We start from the raw sequence: 23,325 nt of genomic DNA, 5'->3' as shown, positions 1-23,325 counted from the left end.
TTGAAGCATTTATAGAAGTGATCATTGCAAGCACAGGACCAATAAAGAGCTAATACTGCAGTTGAGGGAGGGGCCCCTCTTGCCCAAGGGCCCTGGTGCGGTGGAGACCTCTGCAACCCCTATTGCTAAGCCACTGTTCACACTAAATAATGCAGCAAAAAAGATGCATTATAATGCATGTGGTTTCCTCCACATTAGAGCATGGACTTGCATACCCTGTGACAGCAGTGACACAACGGATCAGGACAGCGGCGCTGAACATTCTGCTTGCATTACGCTGGGTACAGTGAAGTATACAGTCAATGTAAAGTATGCTTTATCACTACTGTTAAAGCGGATCTGAGATGAAAAACTAACTATAACAAGTAACTTGTCTATAGATCTTATCTAAAGTTTAGATAGTTTACACAGCAAAACTAGCTGCAAACAGCTTCAATAGAATATGATTATTTCTTCCTGTGATACGACAGCAGCCATGTTGTTTGTAAAGTGTTGTTTATGGTAGTACATTTTCCTGTGCCGCTATCTAAAGATTCCATACAACATGAAAGACTTTCAGATCATTTTCAGAAATATGAATCAAAATTTAATAATGCTAATATAAGATGTACATATTATAGTTTGCAAATTTGGGATACATTTCGAAAAGCTATGCGTTACTGAGCAGCAGCTAAGTTACGAGATGTTAATTTACAGAACTTGTGGGGCAAAATCAAAGAAGGCAGTAATAATAAGGCCACCTAGTGTTTTGGATGGATAGTGTAACAGTGACACAGGAGACCAGTGTCTGAATCTCAGCTCTTCTTGTTCAGTAAGCCAGCATCTATTCAGTAGGAAACCTTGGGCAAGACTCCCTAACACTGCTGCTGCTTATAGAACGTACCCTAGTAGCTGCAGCTCTGGCGCTTTGAGTCTGCCAGAAGAAAAGCGTGATATAAATGTTATTTGTCGTGTCCATTTATAGGAAGCAAGGAGCACAGGAACTAAGGGATACATTTAGAAGACAGGTTAGAGGGAAATTAGATTTATTTGCTAGGGTCAGAAGGTTGAAGAACCACTATTGTGAAAAATTGTAACATTTAAAATGCGTGTAAATACCTACAAATAAGAAGTACATTTCTTCCAGAGTACTATGCACTATACATTACTTTTCGCCTACGTTGCTGTCACTTATAGTAAGCAGTAGAAGTCTGACAGAATTGGACTTGTTCATCTCCTCATGGGAGATTCTCAGTATTTACCATACTTTATTCTTAGTAAAAGCACTTCCTGAAAAAGATCTAGCCAAAGATGTCAGCCAGCTTCCCCACTCATTTGCACACTACTTTGGCAGTTTGACTGAGAAACTACCATTCAGAAATGCTTTTGTAAATAAAGAAATAACTGATAATTCTCCATGAAAAGATTTTTACTATCTACTGTAAGTGACAGCAACATAAGAGAAGAGTAATGTATGGCTCATTTTACCCTGGAAGAAATGTACTTCTTATTTGTATGTATTTCCATATATTCAAAATGTTACAATTTTTTTCATGATAGTGGTCCTTTAAGTTGAAGGGTAGTTAAAGTTAGGTGTCAGGGAGGGAGTAATGTTACGCCAAGTTTAGGGTAAGGCATCAATAAAAGCTTAATTTTGGGACGGAAATTAGGATTAGGAGTCAGAAAGGGTTTAAAAGGAAAGTGTTACTCAACTGAACAACATTATTCTTCTAAAATATTCTATTCCTCTAGAACAGGGGCGTTAAACTCAATCACATAAGGGGCCCAAATCTAAAATGCAGTCTAAATCGCGGGCCAAATTATCTATGAAGATTTAACATTTATTGAACAATTTCAAACTAAGTGGTGTAACTATAGCAAACATGTGGGTGGCATCTCCTCCTCCTCCTGCAGAGTAGCGCAGTAGAGCAGTCTATTTACCTGCTCTGTGGGGCTGCTTCAGCAGAAAAGCATCAAGATGAAATTTGAACCAAGGCAAGATGCTCGCTACACGAGGGGATTCGCATGGCATTTTTGCTGAGGAGTCCCGTGGGTTGTTGTACATCACCTCAAACTAAAAATGTTTCAACCAGAAACTGTCACCAGCATGCTCTTCTAGTTGGGAAGGCAGTGTGCGGTCATTTTTCTGTTTACAATGATGCAGATTTGAAGCTCAGGAGGGCCTCATAAAATGGCAAGGAAGGCCACATTAGGCCCGCTGGCCTTGTGTTTGACATGTGCTCTAGAAAGTTCACTTAAAGAGACACTGAACTAAACATTATAAATATTATACAAATATTTTATTATTATAAAAATATGAAATGGCCATGCTAATAGGAAACTAATTCAGAGTAAGATATGAAAAAAAAAACCTCTCATGTCATGGAGTTCATGCCTGGTGCTTGGCTGAGTGTCACCATGGGAGGAAGGGCCTGCCACACACGTCCAAGAGACTGTGTAGCAGGTCCCAGCAGCTGTCAACGCGAAGCCACACATAAGCCTTTGTATTTCAGAAATGTAAATGTGATTTGTTTTTACTGGTAAAGAACTTGCTATGCAGGAAGAAATAAATTTTCTTTGTTTTTTCACTGCAGAAAATACAGGAAAGCTCTCCGGGAGAGCTGGAGAAAGCTAAAAAGAATGTTTGAGGACATGGGCTCCAGTTCAGAGCCTCCAAGTGACAATGAGAGGCATTCCAGCATTCAGTCTCATCAATGTCTGCCAGGACATAACACAACAAATTCCAGCCAAAAATGAAAAGGGATCAGGAGGTGTCCTAACAAACACATCGCTGGATGAGAGGTAATATGAACATCTATAACTAAATGCAGTGAAGTATCATTGCTGTTTTGTAAAAAGTAAGCTGTTAAGGTCCTCTACCTATCCTCACAACTCACTGCTTGCTTTACTATGATGTCTAAGTCAGTATGTAAAAAAAGTAAGGAATCCTTGGGCAAGACTCCCTAATGATCCTGATCACCAAGTGGCTGCAGCCCTAAAGTGCTTTGAGTTCGCCAGGAGAAAAGTGTGATATAAATGTTGTGAATCTTGTTTTGTCTAGAAAAAGTGTTAGAAAAAGATAGCGGAAGAGGCAGATAGCTGCTTGTAGGATGGCAAGCTTCTTGCTTACACACGCCCCCCCCCCCCCCCCCCCCCCCCCGAATAAAGAAAACGCACCAATTAATGTATGATAGGATTAAAGGAAAGGCAAATAAGTAATGAGTGTTATAAAATGAAATAGTAAAAATGGAACAGAATGCCCTAAGGTTTTTCTACTAATGCTAGCAGAGGTTCCAGAAACCTAATGCAACAAAACAATGGAATAGAGATCTGAATAAACAAAACATCACTCCCACTGGAGACAAATGCATATAAAGTAAGACTGAGGTAGTGCTACACTCCATGATACAATGTTACATTCTGTGGTGGTCTACTCTGCTGGAAGCTTTACTGAAAGGAAAGGGCTTGTTTCCACTAGTGTGGTGCAAATCACCGGGATTCCACCGCTGACGAAATCGCATGTGGATGCGATTCCGTTTGCGTTTTTTGCCGTGATTTCGCATAGGCAGGGTATATGCGAATTTAACCATGTCACTGCCTGGTTCAATTTAGATTACTTTTGGTGCGAATTCGCACGCGAAATCGCGGCAAAAAACGCATGTGCGATTTCCCCTATTAAATACATTGCCTGCGAATTGCCTGCATTCCACACGCAGGCGAATTCTGCAGGCTCTACCGTGCAGAAAAATCCTGCACAGAAAAACGCACCAAAAAACTGACAAGTGGAAACAGGGCCATCCACTTGTATTGGTTATGCGAATCCGCATGCAGACAACGCATGCGGATTCGCTCTAGTGGAAACGGGCCCTTATACATATTTTCTGGGAGTATAAAAGCCCCAGAAGGATTTGAAACTCAACAGCAAATTTATCAATAGCAGTGCATGGAAAAGTGGTGCAAACCAAGCAGTGGTTTAGCTAGAGATGATGGGGCCCCCCCACAGCAAAACTTACATTCTCAAGCAATCTATAGTCCATGAGCACCGAGCCAAAATAAGAGGATGGAGGAACTCAAAAAAGTTAATTGTGAATACATCAAATACCACCTGGGCCCCATAGCGGCTACTATGGCTGTTATGGCTATTGCTACACCCCTGAAACCAAGTATAAAAAAGGTGCAAAAGTGGAGCAGATGCTGAAATCATAGATTATGACTGGTCAATCTGAGCCATTGCTCCAATTTCACCAGCTTTTTATCAATTATGCTCCAAATCCACCCTTCAGTGTTTAAATATATTAAGTTATTAGGCAACTCCATCAGATATTTTGAACATTGAAACAACTGGAAAAGCAGATGCGTCAACAGGAATAAAATCCACTAAAAACAGTTTAAAAAGGAGGTAGTGGTGGACTTTTCTTTGAACTGAAGACACTGAAGCAGTTTCTTCTGAAATAGAACATTAGAGCCTTCCATTCGAAGGTAAGTCTACCGCTACCTCCTTTTTAAAAAAAAATGTGTGTATTTTATTCTCAGTAGTGCCTGTGTTTTTCCAGCTGTTTCATTGTCTTCTGTATTACCCCGTGCTTCCAGCTACTACAGAGAGACTTCTTAATCCAAGTGGGATCAGGTTTATTCTCCCCACTTGCTATTACAGTGGTTGCCTTTGAGGTGACCCGTGTTTGTATCACTCTACTTTATGAGAAAACACCTTTGTTTGGTACACACTACTCTATACTGGGCTCTCGGTTTCTCCTGTTTTTTTTTATTTTTGAGTATTGTTATTGTTTTATGTAGCACCAGCTCGATTCCTTGTGATTTCAAAGTGGTCTTCTGACATTTCTTTATTGTAGCTAGATCAAATCATTTCATGTCAATCATTTTTTGATATTTCTTATATTTTATAACTTTTCACTTTGCAATGTATGAATTTATTTTTTCCCCTACTACTGTTATTTGGTAAAGTTCTTCTTTAAGGTTTATTAAGTATTAACCACGCTGTTAAAGGAGATGATGTAATCAGGGCTGCGTAATATGTTGGCGCTTTATAAATACAATAAATAAATAAATAATCTGTTGATTGTACCATAATGTGAATGTATAGAAATTGTGTGTAATAATTTGTCTTGTTTTACTTGTTCAGTAAAAACTTATTAAAAGAAAAAATGGAAAATAATGACTTGTTTCAAATTTGTTCCAGGCCGAAAATTTATGAAAAATATAAACAGCTTCATCGAATCTGACTCTTCTAAATAATATACACCCATGAAACTACTACAGACGCCAAGAAATAGTGGGGAGTGAAGATGCTTACAATCGACTTGATTGCAAAAAGGAGTTGCTTTCATATATAAATGGACACGAGACAGGAGGGGAGGGACTCCACACTGCTGGACTAAAGACTTATTAACATGAACTTGTCTGATGCTCAAAACTAAGCTAATTGTTTCCTGCTATGGGGATTGCTACATGTACTTGGAGAAGCAGCATTGTAGTTATACACAACGTTGCAATTGGCCATTTCTCTGCACTGCAAATTTCACTCAGACTTCGTTAAGTCCCAACCCTCAACGGCCTTTTATATTAGGTGCTAGCAGCTTTGGGAGACATTTAGCTTGGTTTAGGTTAGGCAGCAGTCAGGTTCACATTAAGGATGTAGTATATTTTTTAATTCATTGTCAATAATATATTTATTTAAGTGTCTCGGATAAATAAAAACTATGTGTACTTTATGTTCTAGTGTTCTGTAAAAAGCAAATAGTTATTTTTACCAATTGTGCTATATAATAAAATGATTGAATCGCAGTGTCATGCAGACAATACATGTCATAGAGCTATGAATATCACACAGGAAACAACACTTCGCACTAACTGTCGTTAACATGTGCAACAATCAGGGTGCCCATACATTGTTCGATTTTGTGCCCCGGTCAACCTTTCGATCTAATAATTTTATCAAATTGGAGGAGAATCATTGCAGTAACATGGCCACCCATTTGATCTTTCACTCTATTTCCAGCCACATTTGTTCTGCAGGATTTATCGGACTTGCTTGAAAATCTGTTGCAAGGGCTCAATCAGGTGCGCGGCAATAACAGTGTTCGATTTCCTGATGACTGGCGGACTCCCAGCCAGGGTCCCCACAAGTATACGAGTCCATGGTGAGAGTTGAAGGCTCACCTGCCACACGCCAGTGTGGATTTTCTCCTCCTCCGTTGCCAGGCAACTTTTTCAACTGTCACCGCAAGCACCTGTACCACATGACACTGGTGCATGTAGTTTAGTCAGAATTGTTGCTGCACCAATGGTAGCGATATGATGTGCAAAGATCCACTCTGGAGTACCGACTGTCAACAACGATTTCTCAAGATCCACACCACCAAAACGATAAAACAGCACGGGTAAATGGCAGATGAAGCACAGGCGTTTCGGACCATCACAGTCCTTTCTCAAATCATCATAGTGTGGGTCTATGATGATTTGAGAAAGGACTGTGATGGTCTGAAACGCCTGTGCGTCATCTGCCATTTACCCATGCTGCATTATCGTGTTTTTATGATTTTGATACATTAATAAAAATGGACTTTTTGATGGTGCGGATCTTGAGAAATCATTGGTGCATGTAGTGACATTACTACATGTGCTGGTGTCACGTGATATAGACACTCTCAGTGATGTGGACACAGGAGGAAGCCAGGGATCACAACAGTGGTCAACACTCACCACAGGAAGAAAGGGGGGAGGGATGACACACATACACTTGCGAGGGCAGCAGCGCTAGGACACATTCCAATAGATTTAATGCGGAAATCTATTGTAAATCGGTGTGCAGGCAACAGATCCCTCTTTGATCGTATTCAATCAGAGAAGGATCTAGCTCAGGCATGGGCAAACTTGGCCCTCCAGCTGTTGAGGAACTACAAGTCCCACAATGCATTGCAGAAGTCTGACAGCCACAGTCATGACTCATAAAGGCAAATGCATTGTGGGATTTGTAGTTCCTTAACAGCTGGAGGGCCAAGTTTGCCCATGCCTGATCTAGCTAATGGTCAATCTGGTGGCAGATAGACAACTGTATGGCCACCATTACTCTTCTAGTTTAGAAATTAGAACTCATAAGATACTGTTAAGGTGCGTACACACGTACTACTATAAGGAACGACGGGTCCATCAGACCCTGCCGCTGATAACAGTGTTATCAGTCTGCCAACAGACTGTACATGCGCTCTACTATCGCTGGAACGCCCGCCCGCCCAGCGGGAGGGTCTGACGGACCCGTCAATCCTTATAGTAGTGCGTGTGTACGCACCTTTAGGGTGGACTGTATCAGACAATCCTTCTGTCCTGTTTCCATACCACTTTTATAATAAACCGCAATAATAAAATGTCCATTTTCCATGTTTTATGAAGAAATATAAAATCGAATTCAAGCTTCAAAGAGACTTAATTTAAAATCATTCAAACACAAATGTTTAATATAATTGATCTAAGGGGAATCTGAAGCAAAATTAGACTAATGAGATAAGCAACTATATCAGTAGAAATAATATCGAGTAGGACTTTCCTGGAATCTATGTTGTTTATTCACCTCTCACACAGAGAAGTGATAACTAATTAAACCTTTATGTCTTTCTTGCTATTAGATGTGTTTGCACAGTTAAACAAAAGTTATATGAGCTCTAATTAGCTATCAGGGAGAACTGCTCCCACAGTCCGACTTCTTGGGTGAAGATAGTAATGACTCTAATGGTGTGTACACACGCACTACCGTCTGCAACGGCGGGTCCGCCGGACCCTCCCGCTGGGCGGATGTTCAGCCGACAGTAGTGTGTGTGTACGTGCTGTCGGCGGACTGATAATGCTGTTTCTGAATGATCCGCTGAGCGGATCGTTCAGAAACAGCCTTATTAGTCTGCCGACAGAGCGTACACACGTGCTATTGTCGGCTGAAAGTCAGCCCCGCAGGAGGGTCTGATGGACCCGTCGTTGCCATTGCACCTTTAAAATGGGGGGGAAAGAGAAACTATTTCTTGGGAGGTTTGGAACTACACGTAGATGCACTTGTGTATCTCTCATTACAATTTAGTGTCACTCTAAGGTGTACTCATACTGTTTTCATAAATTATTCTTTAAAAGAAGGGGCTATGTTTTCAGATAACTATACTGTTTTATTTTCTTTGTTCAAAAGGCATACTATATATATGTAGTTATCTTTTCCTTTGAAAATTACTACGTTTCTTTTCAGTTTTGAATTTCTACAAGACCAAGAGCAGACTCCGACACAGCCCAGTCATTACATAAAAAAAACAAGTGATATAGGTAATTCCTACTGTTCAAGAGGTAACTCAACTAAAGTTTGGTATAAAAAAACTGACTCAGGGTGAAGAGGAAAAGAAACTGAAGCTATCAAAGTCAGCAGCTGCTGATACTGTTAGCTGGCAGATGGTCATTTAACCAACAGCTAGAAGCTTTGGCCTGCACTTAATAACCTTCCTGGGAATGTGAAGATTTAAATGCTGGAAAAAAAGGATCACACCAAAGCAAACAGGGAGGGAGAAGGTGTCGTACCTTATATCTAGGTAGAATGAGGTTTGGTATTCATTGCATCTTGGTCTATTAACTTATCTTTGTCATGCTGTTAAATCTTCTCTCTCTCTCTCTCTCTCTGCATTACCCTAATTATACATCATTGCTTCTGTACTTTTTAATAAAAGAAAGAGCTTGTCTCCTTAGGATCCACTTCCACAATTATCTGCATGTGCTGGTTCTTCTGTCTGTTGTTACAGGAAATCACTCTGTACATTTTAAAGATGGAAGTGGATGGGGGTGTGTACATTTGTTAGGGCTGTAATAGTCATCAAATATAATTAGTCATTTTTCTTGAGGGAAAATGTTTAACTGTACATGGTCTAAGAAACTAAATTCATATCCCGGACTCTTTACAGCCTAAATAAAATAGTTTTTGGGCAATCGCTGTAGGCATCATTTTATGGTGTAATAGGTTTTTAATGCTCAGTGCACATAGTTCCATTTTATATAGACAGCCATAATCATGCCCTCTGGATGTTTAGTACGCCCAACTGTGTAAGATGTGTTGTCAGAGTAGTCCTGGAATGGGTCCAGGTAACCCATGCCAGGGATATTAAAGAAGCAAACACTGTATCACAGAAACTCCATTTTGCTTGTCCACTACTGCAGAGGATACATTAGCTTCAGAGGTCCTCAAGAAAATTTGAAAGAATCGCTGCTCTTTTGGCTTCACCACCATATCATAAGATAGCTAGAAGACATAATGTTCACTGTTGATGGAAGTCTATACCACAGAGAAGAGCTCATGTGTATTGGTGAGTCTGTGATGTCACCAATTTATTTTGACCTTGCCAAGGGGACTTTCTCAGAATGTGTCTTGTAGTACTGATCCCCATTAATTCTATTTATACTCATAAAGGCATTATCCTTACACTCTAAGTGAAGGTTGTTTAGGCAAATGTCTTGATAAACGTGAGTATGTATGATTACATATATGAATGGCTGTGCTCATAAGATACAGGATGTTATAACTTGTCCTCCATAGGTGACTGACATGCCATTATTCAAGGCATTTAAGTTTATTGGTGAAAACTATGATTGGACATGTTGGGAAATGTCTGTGCGAGAGGGAGGAGCAGGCAGTGGGTAGCACGCTCACCTTGCAGTACTCCCAGGTTGGAGATTTGACCCGGAAACTATCTGCATTATAACCACATATGAAAAACAATGGTAAATTAACAGGTTTCTCTCCAAAACTGGACATTGGAAGGGACTTTAGACAATAATTGTTTTGAAAGAAAGAACGGACATGCACCATATAAGAACAATATTACAAGAATCAATAAATAAACAATCTAGGTATATACTCCAAAGTGGGTGATATATGAACCCAGATATAGAGCGGGATGTGCTAATGGGTCACAAATCACTAATAAGAGCCACAAAGAAAGCACCCAAAAACAGCACCAATCTCAAAATTATCACAAAATATTAGCTGAATTTTATTGACTGTGGAATTTTATAACTGTTTACATTCTCTTTAATATAACGTTTCAACACTCTGCAACTGAAAAAGTACAAAAAAGTAGGTTAAAAAGTACTGTACTGTCAAAATTATTCTGTGCATTATCTTGCTTGCTGGTGGCTTAACCAGTTCCCAGCCCGGGTACAATATATCTACACTCCTAAATTTTACTTCCCTGCCCGGAGCATAGATATATGTACCCCTGCTGCTACTGCCACTGTCCGCTCTCTCATGAACGTGCTCCCAAACTCGTTCTCGTTGCCACCTCCTTGCCCGGAGATCAATGAATGTGAATTTATTGATCTATTACATCAATACACTTTTTTTTTTTCTACATTACAAGCATTTTTTTTTTCATTTAAAATATTTCCCTCCCACAATCTCTCCAAGGTAATAACATTTTTTTTTATAATTACAAAAAAATTAACAATTAACAAAATACATAAAGAGTTACAGTATCTTAGGAACTAAACGTTTGCAATATGTATGTCAAGAAGGTACATTACTGTTATTTTTAAAATCATGGGCTTGTAAATAGTGATGGACGCAAACCGGAAAAATGCACCTTTATTTCCAAATAAAATATTGGCACCATACATTGTGATAGGGACAACATTTAAATAGTGTAATAACCGGGACAAATGGGCAAATAAATAACGTGGATTTTAATTACAGTAGCATGAATTATCTAAAAACTATAATGGACGAAAACTGAAAAATAATTTTCCAATTTTTTTTCTGATTTTCCCGTTAAAAAACATTTAGAATAAAACAATTCTTGGTATAATGTACCACCCAAAGAAAGCCTGATTGGTGGCCAAAAAAACAAGATAGAGTTAATTTCATTGTGATAAGTAGTGATAAAGTTATAGGCGAATGAATGGAAGGATTGCTGAAAGGTTAAAGTTGCTCAGGTGCTCAGGGGGTAAAACCCCTCAGTTGTGACGTGGTTAAAAGGCATTTTATTGATGAGTTATATGATATAACCTAGGAGAAAACGGGAACTGAGTGAGGGCCATAAACTCTACATGGTTAGTGATTTGAACCTGCAACACTAGCACTGCAAGGCAAGACTTCTAGCAGGTATGCCACTATGTTGCCCAATACTATATTAATAAATCATCAAGTTTCCAAGTACATCAAAGAAAAAGAATAGGAAAAGAAAATGTTTCCTTATTGAATTAGGAATGAAAACATTACGTTTAAATTTGCTTTGCAGTAGAGGAGAAATGTCTCTATTATTACAATATCTAACTTTATATCATGTATTATTAGAATGTCTAACTATTTATAACATGGATGCAACTTACTTACCTGATTGACCACCTCATAGTAAATCGCCAAAGTTGTGGAAGGACTGAGGCCACATATTTTCCACTGACACGTTCCACCCGTACCGATCTCCTGTGGAAGCACATGACGTTATTGCACAGAAAGACTCATTAGCCAGATAGAAATCAGAACAGATAAGGCGCCATGGGCCATCACGAGCGCAATATTTCTGTATCCCAGTAAATTGCTACTTAAGCTTTTGCTTTTCAAACAGTAAAATCTGCACACTAAATCCACCAAACCCAAATGATGATGGATAGGGCACATTACCGGTTCACTGCTCTCATATCATTTAATGGCATTTCTAATTAACCGACTAATGGACACTAGGACCTGAAGGTTTGAAGGACTGAAGGATTGCTTTCAAGTCCTTCAAACAAGTCAATTTATGAATAATAAAAATATAAACACAAAACTGACATTTTCGATAGATTTTTGAAACTAGCCATGTTACAATATATTTAGTAAGAACAGTTCTTGCTTGCAGACCTTTGTTTTAGGCCTCTTTATTTTACCGAGCAGTCAGGCGCTGGCACTACTTGCTGAAATAAAATGGAATGAGAATCGTAAAAAAGCAGCTGATTATGTTACCCTGGAGGCGTATCAGTGCAGACGCCAGCTGCCATTTTGAAATACAGGTTACAAAAAAAGACATCTGCTTCAGCTTTCAGCCACAGCTTAGAACACAGCATAAAATAAAAAGGCAATCCAGAAAACTAGAGCACATTGCCCCCATGACTAGTCTCACATACCTTGGACCACATCCTGCATCTCAATTGTGACTTTGTTATTCTATATGTGGCCGAGTGGAAGGGACATGCACCAGAGACACAAATGGCCCTCTCATGATGCTGAACTTGCACAACATAATTCCCTATGATCTGGGCTTGCAGTTTATATGTCAATCCCTAAGGAGCACTTAATCCTTAAAGGACCTATATTACGATACAAATGTAAAATACATATGTACACACACTAACAGGAAGTACGGTACATTTCTCCCAAAGTAAAATGTACTATAAATTACTTCTCTACTACATTGCTGTGGCTTGCAGCAGGCAGTAAAAATCTGACAAATATTGGACTATTTCATCTCATGGAGGAGTCTCCGGAATTTCTTTATTTTCTAAAACACTCACCGAAGAGTAGTTGCTCAGTCCAATGGCCAAAATAATGTGCATGTGAGTAGTGAGGCTGGCTGGCATCATTGCCTATAGGGAGTGCTTTTGTAAAAAAATAAAGGACATACTGAGCATCCCCCATGAGAAGACGGACTGGTCCAAAACTACCCAGATCAGATTTTACTGCCTACTGCAAGAGAGAGCAACATAGGAGAGAAGTAATTTATTGTACATTTTACTCTGGGAGCAATGTACCTCCTATAAGTATGTGTACACATATTTTCAATTTTTCATGATAGTGGTCCTTTCACCATAGAGCACTGACATATGATGATACGTGCCTCTGTAAACTCCATTTTCACTAAGGTAGTTCTTGAAATGAGGGAAAAATACACATAATAAAAACGAATCTGCATGTGTTATGAGGTGGCTATGTGCATAAATGTCCTTGTGGTATGGTCTGTTCCTGAAGAGAGATTCTCATCTAATGAAACATAGACCTCAGGAACAGAGATATTAGTAGGGCTTCTGTGTGTAGTGGGGTAGGGAAATTCTCAAGATAGAATAGTTTATCTTTGGTTTAAAATGAAGTGTGAAGAACAATAAGTTGACTACATGAGGTCATGGAATTACATAGCAAATACTCCATCTTTCACAGGAATAGTTACTGTCCAAGGCATAAAAAAAAGAGTACCGCCTATTATTACAAATTGTATGGATGTAACATGGAATTATGAAGAAGTATTTCTGAAAAAAACTCAGAAATATTGCAGGATAAGTTATGAAATAGAAGGTACTTGAGGAACAAACCCATTTCCAAAAATGTTGGAATCCTGCATAAAATGTATATGAAAACAGACAATTATGATTTGATAATCAGATAATAACAGAAACAACATCACATGGAAGTAAAAAAAAAATATATATATTTTTTTTTTAAATGCTTATTTGGAAAATGATAAAATCCCAAGAAAGGCTATAAAACTTACTCAGAGTCAGACACAGAGAATGAATGCGTTCAAAGGAGAATGCCAACAAATACATCTGGTAACATAGGTGAAGGTGGGTGCCAATGTGTCCATGCAACAGCTGTGACTGCGGACTTATCAGATACGTCACACATTGCGTTCCACATCACTCCCACTCTTAACCCTTCAATCCAAAAAGAGGAAGTGTAGGAGTGACAAGGAAAGTGACATGAGACGTGATGTTGCACACATTGGTTTGGAAGGCCGCATGGGTATGTTAATCACCCCTCCCCTCCCCTCCCCCCCCCCCCCCCCCCCCGCTTTCACAGCTGTCTCATTTAAATTTCTATTCTAAGTAGCTACCAGTATGCAGCTACTTGGTAAAATTAACACTACTCTCTACACAGTTTTATGTTTTTAAAGCTTTTACCTAGATTTCAGTGCCTCTGCTAGTATCCCAGGATACTCAACACTAATATCCAATACAAAGTGCACATATGGCGTACAAGTTTTCAAGAGTGACTATTAGTGGAAAGTTATCTAACCAAGTCAGAGAGGACATAAGGTAGTTATGGAGCACCTAGCAGGGAGCACCAGCTAGTCCTTCCCTGTGAGCGCAGATCACCTGACCCAGCCAAGCAACTCTCCCCATTATGAAATGATGAGCGGTACACATGGCTTTTATATAAACTCACAGGAGGGTGTGGGAAAGGATAAATGTTTTATTATTCAATAAGCAGAGGATTTGCAAGTTAAAGGGAACGTGAAGTGAGAAGATTATGGAGGCTGCCATGTTTTTCCATTTGAAAAAATACCAGTTGCCTGGCAGCCCTGCTGATCTATTCAGCTGCAAAAGTGTCTGAATCACACCAGAAACAAGCATGCACTTAATCTTGTCAGATTCAACAAAAATGTTATGAACACCAAATCTGCTGCATGCTTGTTCAGGGTCTATGGCTAATAGTATTAGAGGCAGAGACTCAGCAGGTTAGCCAGTCATCTGGTATTGCTTAAAGGGAAATAAATAGGACATTCTCCATATCCCTCTCGCTTCAGGTGCATTTTTAATTTCTCTTAGCAGAGGGAGAAGGTGGACTGGGGCCGGTGGTCTTCTCTGTGCTGGGGAAACAACCCCCATTCACCTGCCAACAAAGAGTTACAGGGCACAGCCAGCCAGTAACTCTCAATTTATTTACTGCAAAAATGACAGACTAATTAATGCAAATTTAATTAAAGTTAATACCCACGTTTTCAGACACACAGGATCCCTTTGCATTCAGAGACACACACGGTCCGATAGCACCCGAAACCTTTATCTCTCTTGAAGTCTTCAGAACACATTAAAAAGAAGGAAATATATTTATTACACATATAAACATTACGTTTACAACCACATAACTTAGGGCTGGTTCACATGGGCGACTGCTGACATCCATGCACGTCCTTTACCACCAGGATCCACAGTGTCCATGCTTTGAGATGAATGGCAGTGTTCATCTCAAAGCGTTTTCCAATTTAGCCAGCGCCGCGGTCGATAGAATTTTCCAAGACACTGCACGTAGCTTCTGGTGCCAGCTGTGTTCGTGGTTCCGTACCCTCCAAGAGGCTGAAAATGTGATGCAATGACTTTTTTAAGAGAAACAGAGGCGCCAATAGAGTAAAATATGATTCCAAATTAAAACCAATTAAAATGTGGGTGGCAGTGGTGGACTCGCCTACCCCCAATGAGGAAAAGACCACTTTGTATGGTTAACAATATAAATTTAATCAATTTAGTACTCCAAAACAACAATTAGTTTGCAACGCGTTTCACGGGACACAAGCCCGCTTCCTCAGGCAAAGTACATACAAGCAGGAGGCAACTGGAACGAAAAAACATAAAAAAGGAACCCATTATAACATCGACATAAAAGATAAATAATACTCATCATAGGACCAATAGTAGAGATCAGCCTACCGAAACAGTTATAAAATCAAATCAGTAGCCAAATAAGCCATAAAATTAGTCTGCCTTAAAATCTGATTGGTATAAGTCAAAACACAGTTATATTTGGCATTTAACATCTTATGATAAACCATAATAAAAAGGCATACATATAGAGTCTTTTAAAAGAATATTGATTGGGGCGAGGGATTGGGGAGGGCGGGGATGCGGGCTCCACAGGTATGGGAGTACAGGTAAAAACAGGGGGGGGGGGGGGGGGTGGAGGGGGGGGGAAAAAACGAGAAGGGCGGGAGGGGAGGAGGAGAGGTGAAGAAGCAACAGGGGACCCTCATCAGGACCCTGTTATTCAAATCCCCCTATCACATACTAATTACAGATATATACATCTATAACTATATACATATACACACACACAAAAACTCATTAACATAGGAGACTTAGGTAAAGTAGACTCGCATCTATATGTAATAATCTCCCTACTCGTGCGCATGGCTATGAATGTGTACCCCCTGTTTACCCTAATAGGTATGATATAAGTGGGGTACATAGGCATGTAACTTGAATCGCTAATGTATAGAGCTCTTACCCTAGTAGCGGTCCGTGCTAGCGTGGCGCCTCTGTGGCGAATGGACGCCACGCCAGCTCCTAAATGCTCTCCACGTTGCGATTGAGCGGCCAGTGTAGGTGGGCGGGGTTCGCTGTGCGTGGCTAATGACGCTCCCCGCCGCCAGGCTATTGGTTTTCGGCTTCAGGCGGAAATACGTCATCTAAGGGCATAGGGCCTGAGCCGCCATGTTTGTTATGGTCAAAAGTTCCGCTGTTGGGCGGAAAAGAAGGTATTAAGAGGCTGGATCCTAACAGTAACCATCTATTTGCATGTTCAGTGTCATATTCAGCGGACAAAGAACTAAAATAAAATAACATCAAATAACATCTAGGCACACTTGATAGGACATTAACATATTGATGGGGAATATTTATGATAGACAATTATTAGTAACATTAATATATAAAAATGAGTAAATCGTGATTTAGGGGGCCTCTATGTGCGCATGGCATTTTTACCCCCTCTAGTGGTCAAATTCTATACTGCTACTACAAAAAACTAAAATAGGTATACTATGACTTAGTCTTATAGATCAGTTAATAAAGGGCCATAATTGTTATATACTTGTCGATGTTTGGGGCAGATACAGTATAATCATGGATGACCCATATAATATATAATATATAATACAATTGATTGAGTTAAATAAAAAATTGTAAAATAATCTATAATAAAGAATTGAAGCAAGATATTAAAATGGTAAAGAGAAAGAATAACATACAAATAACAATTATATAAAAAGAGAGCGGCAAGTAGCAAACTTAGATGAAGTGTGTGTATACACACAGACCGTTGTTGCGGTAGATTAGTTGGACTCTATATAGTGGGTGTATAAGATTGGGTCGCCCTCTGAAACCTATTTTTAAATGGACAATGGTACAATAAAGTTTGTAATGTGTGTGTACCTACTGTATAACAACATTTGTGGCTGGGAGTGATGGGACCAAAACCAGTTCTATTAAAAGGTTTTTTCTAAAACATCTCTCTGTTTTTGAGTGTTTGGATTGCATTAGTTGTTAGGGGGTTAATATGTTCCAAAGCTATAAAGGAGACTTCAGTGATATTTCTATTGTGAACTAGATCAAAATGTCTCGATAGGCATTTTGATCTAGTTCACAATAGAAATATCACTGAAGTCTCCTTTATAGCTTTGGAACATATTAACCCCCTAACAACTAATGCAATCCAAACACTCAAAAACAGAGAGATGTTTTAGAAAAAACCTTTTAATAGAACTGGTTTTGGTCCCATCACTCCCAGCCACAAATGTTGTTATACAGTAGGTACACACACATTACAAACTTTATTGTACCATTGTCCATTTAAAAATAGGTTTCAGAGGGCGACCCAATCTTATACACCCACTATATAGAGTCCAACTAATCTACCGCAACAACGGTCTGTGTGTATACACACACTTCATCTAAGTTTGCTACTTGCCGCTCTCTTTTTATATAATTGTTATTTGTATGTTATTCTTTCTCTTTACCATTTTAATATCTTGCTTCAATTCTTTATTATAGATTATTTTACAATTTTTTATTTAACTCAATCAATTGTATTATATATTATATATTATATGGGTCATCCATGATTATACTGTATCTGCCCCAAACATCGACAAGTATATAACAATTATGGCCCTTTATTAACTGATCTATAAGACTAAGTCATAGTATACCTATTTTAGTTTTTTGTAGTAGCAGTATAGAATTTGACCACTAGAGGGGGTAAAAATGCCATGCGCACATAGAGGCCCCCTAGATCCGAATTTACTCATTTTTATACATTAATGTTACTAATAATTGTCTATCATAAATCTTCCCCATCAATATGTTAATGTCCTATCAAGTGTGCCTTGATGTTATTTGATGTTATTTTATTTTAGTTCTTTGTCCGCTGAATATGACACTGAACATGCAAATAGATGGTTACTGTTAGGATCCAGCCTCTTAATACCTTCTTTTCCGCCCAACAGCGGAACTTTTGACCTTAACAAACATGGCGGCTCAGGCCCTATGCCCTTAGATGACGTATTTCCGCCTGAAGCCGAAAACCAATAGCCTGGCGGCGGGGAGCGTCATTAGCCACGCACAGCGAACCCCGCCCACCTACACTGGCCGCTCAATCGCAACGTGGAGAGCATTTAGGAGCTGGCGTGGCGTCCATTTACCACAGAGGCGCCACGCTAGCACGGACCGCTACTAGGGTAAGAGCTCTATACATTAGCGATTCAAGTTACATGCCTATGTACCCCACTTATATCATACCTATTAGGGTAAACAGGGGGTACACATTCATAGCCATGCGCACGAGTAGGGAGATTATTACATATAGATGCGAGTCTACTTTACCCAAGTCTCCTATGTTAATGAGTTTTTGTGTGTGTGTATATGTATATAGTTATAGATGTATATATCTGTAATTAGTATGTGATAGGGGGATTTTGAATAACAGGGTCCTGATGAGGGTCCCCCTGTTGCTTCTTCACCTCTCCTCCTCCCCTCCCGCCCTTCTCGTTTTTTCCCCCCCTCCCCCCCCTTGTTTTTACCTGTACTCCCATACCTGTGGAGCCCGCATCCCCGCCCTCCCCAATCCCTCGCCCCAACCAATATTCTTTTAAAAGACTCTATGTATGCCTTTTTATTATGGTTTATCATAAGATGTTAAATGCCAAATATAACTGTGTTTTGACTTATACCAATCAGATTTTAAGGCAGACTAATTTTATGGCTTATTGGGCTACTGATTTGATTTTATAACTGTTTCGGTAGGCTGATCTCTACTATTGGTCCTATGATGAGTATTATTTATCTTTTATGTCGATGTTATATGGGTTCCTTTTTTATGTTTTTTCGTTCCAGTTGCTCCTGCTTGTATGTACTTTGCCTGAGGAAGCGGGCTTGTGTCCCGTGAAACGCGTTGCAAACTAATTGTTGTTTTGGAGTACTAAATTGATTAAATTTATATTGTTAACCATACAAAGTGGTCTTTTCCTCATTGGGGGTAGGCGAGTCCACCACTGCCACCCACATTTTAATTGGTTTTAATTTGGAATCATATTTTACTATATTGGCGCCTCTGTTTCTCTTAAACACGTGATATCCACCTGGTGAATGGGTGTGGACACCCTTTCTTCTTCTACACAGAGAGCGACTTTTAGCCTGAGCGGGGACAGGTTTAATTTCCCCGTCCGTGATACAAGTGGTTGCCTGACCCGGCAACCTACACTTGTGAGTATAATTTTATCATATTCCTTCACGATAATCAAACCAACAATAATACACTATCGGGGGCTCTCGATTTCTCCCTTTTTCTTTTTTCGTGATGCAATGACTGACCGACGGGAAACGATGTCCTACGCTTTTCTGCTAAGTAGAAGAAAAGCGTTTCACATCTGCGAAACGAACCACTGGCAGCCAGCCACATAAACTGGTCCTTAAAAATACCAAACTGAAAATAATGCTAGCATTTTGCAAACTCAAGTTATGGGTGAATTACCTTCACAAAGGTACCGTAATTCCATACCATATTTGCACATACTAAGCTATCTTGAGAAGAAAATGACAGTTTTCACTGACAACTTCTATACTGAACGGCTGTATGTGTCTGTATGTTTTAATTTGATGTGCTCTTATAATATAAATGCTTTTTCAAAGGAAACCTAAGATGTCGGATTAAAAAGATTTGATACTTACTTGGGGCTTCCTTCAGGTGCCGCACAAGCGTAGAAGAGCCGCCTGACGCAACTAAGCCAGATTAGCGGGAGTGATTGTGGCTGAACGGAGGCATTGGGGAGGACGGCGTGGGACGCATCCGTGCTCATGGGGCTGGAGGAAGCCTGGGTAAGTATCAAATCTTTTAAATCCGATCATCTCCGGAACACTTTAAGTGGGGCTCTCAAGCAAGAAACTTGTTAATGCTAATAGGAAGTGAAAAAAACAAACAAATAGATACTATACTATAGAGCCTTCCCGTTCCCCTTCTTGTCCCTGCGTTCCAGCACTGTATCCCCTGATAGCAGTAATTAACCGACTGGTGGAATATTGCTCTCTCCCGCTGCAGGAGAGTTTGGATGTCCTGGAAAGACCGAGTGCTCCCAAAGATGGACAGCTCCGTACTGCGCCTGTGCTAGCACTTTTTTCCCTCTCATGCATGCGCAGTACAGAGCCGCCCATCTTCAGAAGCACTCAGGCGGGGGATTCAAACGGGGTGACATCGCTGGAACAAGGGGACCGTGGGAGTAACGGGAAGGCTCGATTGGGCCCAGAGCCTTCCCTCTCCTTTTTTTTCACTACTCATTAGCTTTAACAACAACTACAGTCAGTATGTATTTGAAAGTTGAACGAATTTGACTGCATTCTATTTAAATGATATTTACTCGCCTTTGGAAATCTACATATTATTGGAAATCAGAGAGTCTTGGCTTTCATTTGCACTGTGCACAGCTTCGGTACGATGCAATGTTCCTGAGTTAGGGGGTGTTGAACGAGGGGTGTCCACTCCTTTTAAAGGGATACTGGAATCATTGTCCCCTTGCCTGTTCGCTGGGCTCAGTCCTCGCTTCGCTTGAACATCTTTTTATTGAAAGCCTGTCCCTTTGGATAGTGGACATTGCACACCAGGACTCTTGGCCACTTGTGGAGTTTCGGACTAGAAACTCGGGTTGCCAGGTTAGTGCTGCTGGCAGTGGACACCCCTCGTTCAACAACCTGTAACTCAGGAAGGGTGCATTGCACTGACAAAGGGCATAATGCAAATGAAAGCCAAGATTCTTGGCTTTCCAATAATATGTAGATCTTTAAAGGGGAGTAAATGTATTTTCAACAGGGGGGCAGTCTCAGTCGGTAGACAGGATAATACACAAGTGCCCTGTAGTTCAAACTAGAGAACTAACAGTTTATATAACCTTTTTGCATACGGCTGCCTCTATGGAGATCTGCAGGTCTCCTGATACAAAGATACGAAGACGCCTATGTATGCTATTTAATGCTGCAGCCTACACTTTAGATCCGGAACCAATTCCATTATGTGGTGTATTTTTTTTAGAAAGCATGCTAATGGCTTTTTTCTGATGGTACCACAGTTTTTTATATGGACAATTCAGTTTTTGGTGTACGGACACCGTGTGCATAATAGGCCTCAAGTTTTCACAAACTGAAAGTTCGAATAGGCCCAAGTAATATATGAACTATATGTGATGAGGATACCATGTGTAATATGTGCTAAAATTTGAACTGGCGGCAATATATATGTGATCATATTGGTCCCTACTTTTCTGCCTCTGTGAGAGTATTAAAAATTGTTGACCTGATCGTCATTTTTGACGGTATATTCAGGATACCTCACGTTTTTTACTGGAGGTTTTGAGGAGTACCACCATGGTCTATGATATATAAGGCGAGGGTTTTTATATTAAGGGATGGGGCATACAGGTGCATTCTGAGGGTGGCTTGGCGATCACTGATATAAGCTTGTACTAGCTTTTTCCAATCTTTTTTCTAAAAATTCAATAAACAATTTATATTTTTACAATAAATAAATCGCTATGAACTTTATTCTATACTATTAGTGTGCGACATATACTGGCTTGGCAGTTTGTGGTTTTTGTCTATCTCCTGATACAGGTGACTGAACCTGGACACACCCTCCTAATAAACAGATGTGTAGGCCTGCCCACATAGAGGGTCTAACCAATGCTGAGGTAGATATTAGCATACAAACAGAGAATAGGTTGATAATGCACAAAATCAATTTTCACAAAATCTGCCTAACAAAAACAAAATAATCTATTCTCCCAATATGCCAAGCTGATCAACTTTTGGATTTTTTTTTTTTTTAAGGGTGATTAGCAATGCTGGAAAATTCCATTCGAGCAGATACAGGGAGGAGCAGCAGGTGGTTAGCCTTCGCCTATGAGATCCAGGGCACTTTTGGGCATTCCAGCTGGAAAATGGGTGTGGCCATGCACCAGAATGTGGGTGTGGTCAAGAGGGAGCCACATTTACATTTCACAGTTCCCTGCATGCCCCCATAAAGGCATCACATCACCCAGCATGGCACCAAAGCATCCAGTATGCCCAACATAGAGGCACCACAGCACCCACCAAACCCCCGTTTGGTGTACCACAGCTCCTAGCATGCTTGCCATTGAGGCACTACAGCTGACTTTGCCTAGGGGACATCCGGGGCACCCCAGAATAGATTTGGGGCATGTGCCACTGGCTAGCAACGCCCATGCATTCTACTCCAAGCAGTACAACACTAGCAGATCCATCAATTCTCAATGTGACTTTTACTGAGGATTTGATGATAATGTACGTATGATAAACTTAGGATGATAATCAGGGGCATAAAAATAGCCGGCCTCCCCGTAGCCACCACTCCTTCCCCTAAGGAGCGTCAGCAAAGCGCTATACATTACCTGCTCCGGGCAGAGGTACAGGTCATCTTCACTCACTCTTCAGTCTACAAGGGCAATGTAGCCAACCAATCACCATGCGGTTACCGTTCCTGTCACATGACATGGGACTGAAGTTATATGGTGATCGGCTGGTTGCATGGAAATCTAAACAGGAGGCAAGGAAGTGTAAAGGGACCTGTATCGCTGCCGGGAACTGGTAATGAATAAAGTTCTGCTCCGCTGACACTGCATTATGTACTGGACTAGGCCCTCCTAGCTTCCAGCAACACCCTCCCCCCCCCCGCTCACCAGTAATGGAGGCTGTGCTAGCCCAATGTAGTTATGCTCCTGATGAAAATTGAACCTCTGACTATGAAGTTTATTATTATATTCTCAATTTCTATTGCCTACATTTACTTCTGGGTCATATTAAAAAGCAATAGCTCCATCTTCTCCTGTTATTTCAAAGAGTGACTTTCACTAAAGTTATAGCACTGATACTGCAATAATAGATGGAGAGTACAGTAACACTATAATATTGCTATGACTCTTGAAAATATGATCAATGACTGTTAAGTTTTGTCCTGAGTCTATGACAGAGCTGCGGACTCAGAGTAAAAGCTATTTTTGAGTACCTGGAGTCAGAGTTATGCATAATCCTGCAGCAACGCAGAATTAGTTGCATCTGAATGACCTTCCCCAGTCACTATGGTGACACCAAGCTGAGCTATTTTGCAAACTGACATCAATATATCATTTTAATATGTATTTTAGTACATTACAAAACAGTAATCATTTTTATACAACCTGTAATTTGTTTAAACAAAGAAAGCAAACTTGTTTTCCGTACCATTTTAGTAAGGGGGCTTTTAGGACCACTGTAGCCCCTCACACACTCCAATGAGTTCTGGTTCACCAT

The 23,325-nt window shown here is 40.1% G+C and overlaps 1 protein-coding gene across 1 annotated transcript in view; it reads right to left on the bottom strand.

Moving 5' to 3' along the window:
- SEC23A (SEC23 homolog A, COPII coat complex component) overlaps positions 1-23,325 on the bottom strand; it is a 223,734-nt gene that overhangs the window by 131,530 nt on the left and 68,879 nt on the right. The window contains exons 11-12 of the mRNA XM_068253444.1: positions 14,699-14,779; positions 11,345-11,434 (exon numbers count right to left, since the gene is read on the bottom strand). Coding sequence (XP_068109545.1) covers positions 11,345-11,434; positions 14,699-14,779 — 171 coding nt within the window. The remainder of the gene's footprint in view (positions 1-11,344; positions 11,435-14,698; positions 14,780-23,325) is intronic.

Source organism: Hyperolius riggenbachi, chromosome 9, assembly GCF_040937935.1.
Source record: "Hyperolius riggenbachi isolate aHypRig1 chromosome 9, aHypRig1.pri, whole genome shotgun sequence".
NCBI lineage: Eukaryota > Metazoa > Chordata > Amphibia > Anura > Hyperoliidae > Hyperolius > Hyperolius riggenbachi.
This window is presented reverse-complemented; position numbering and strand designations above follow the sequence as displayed.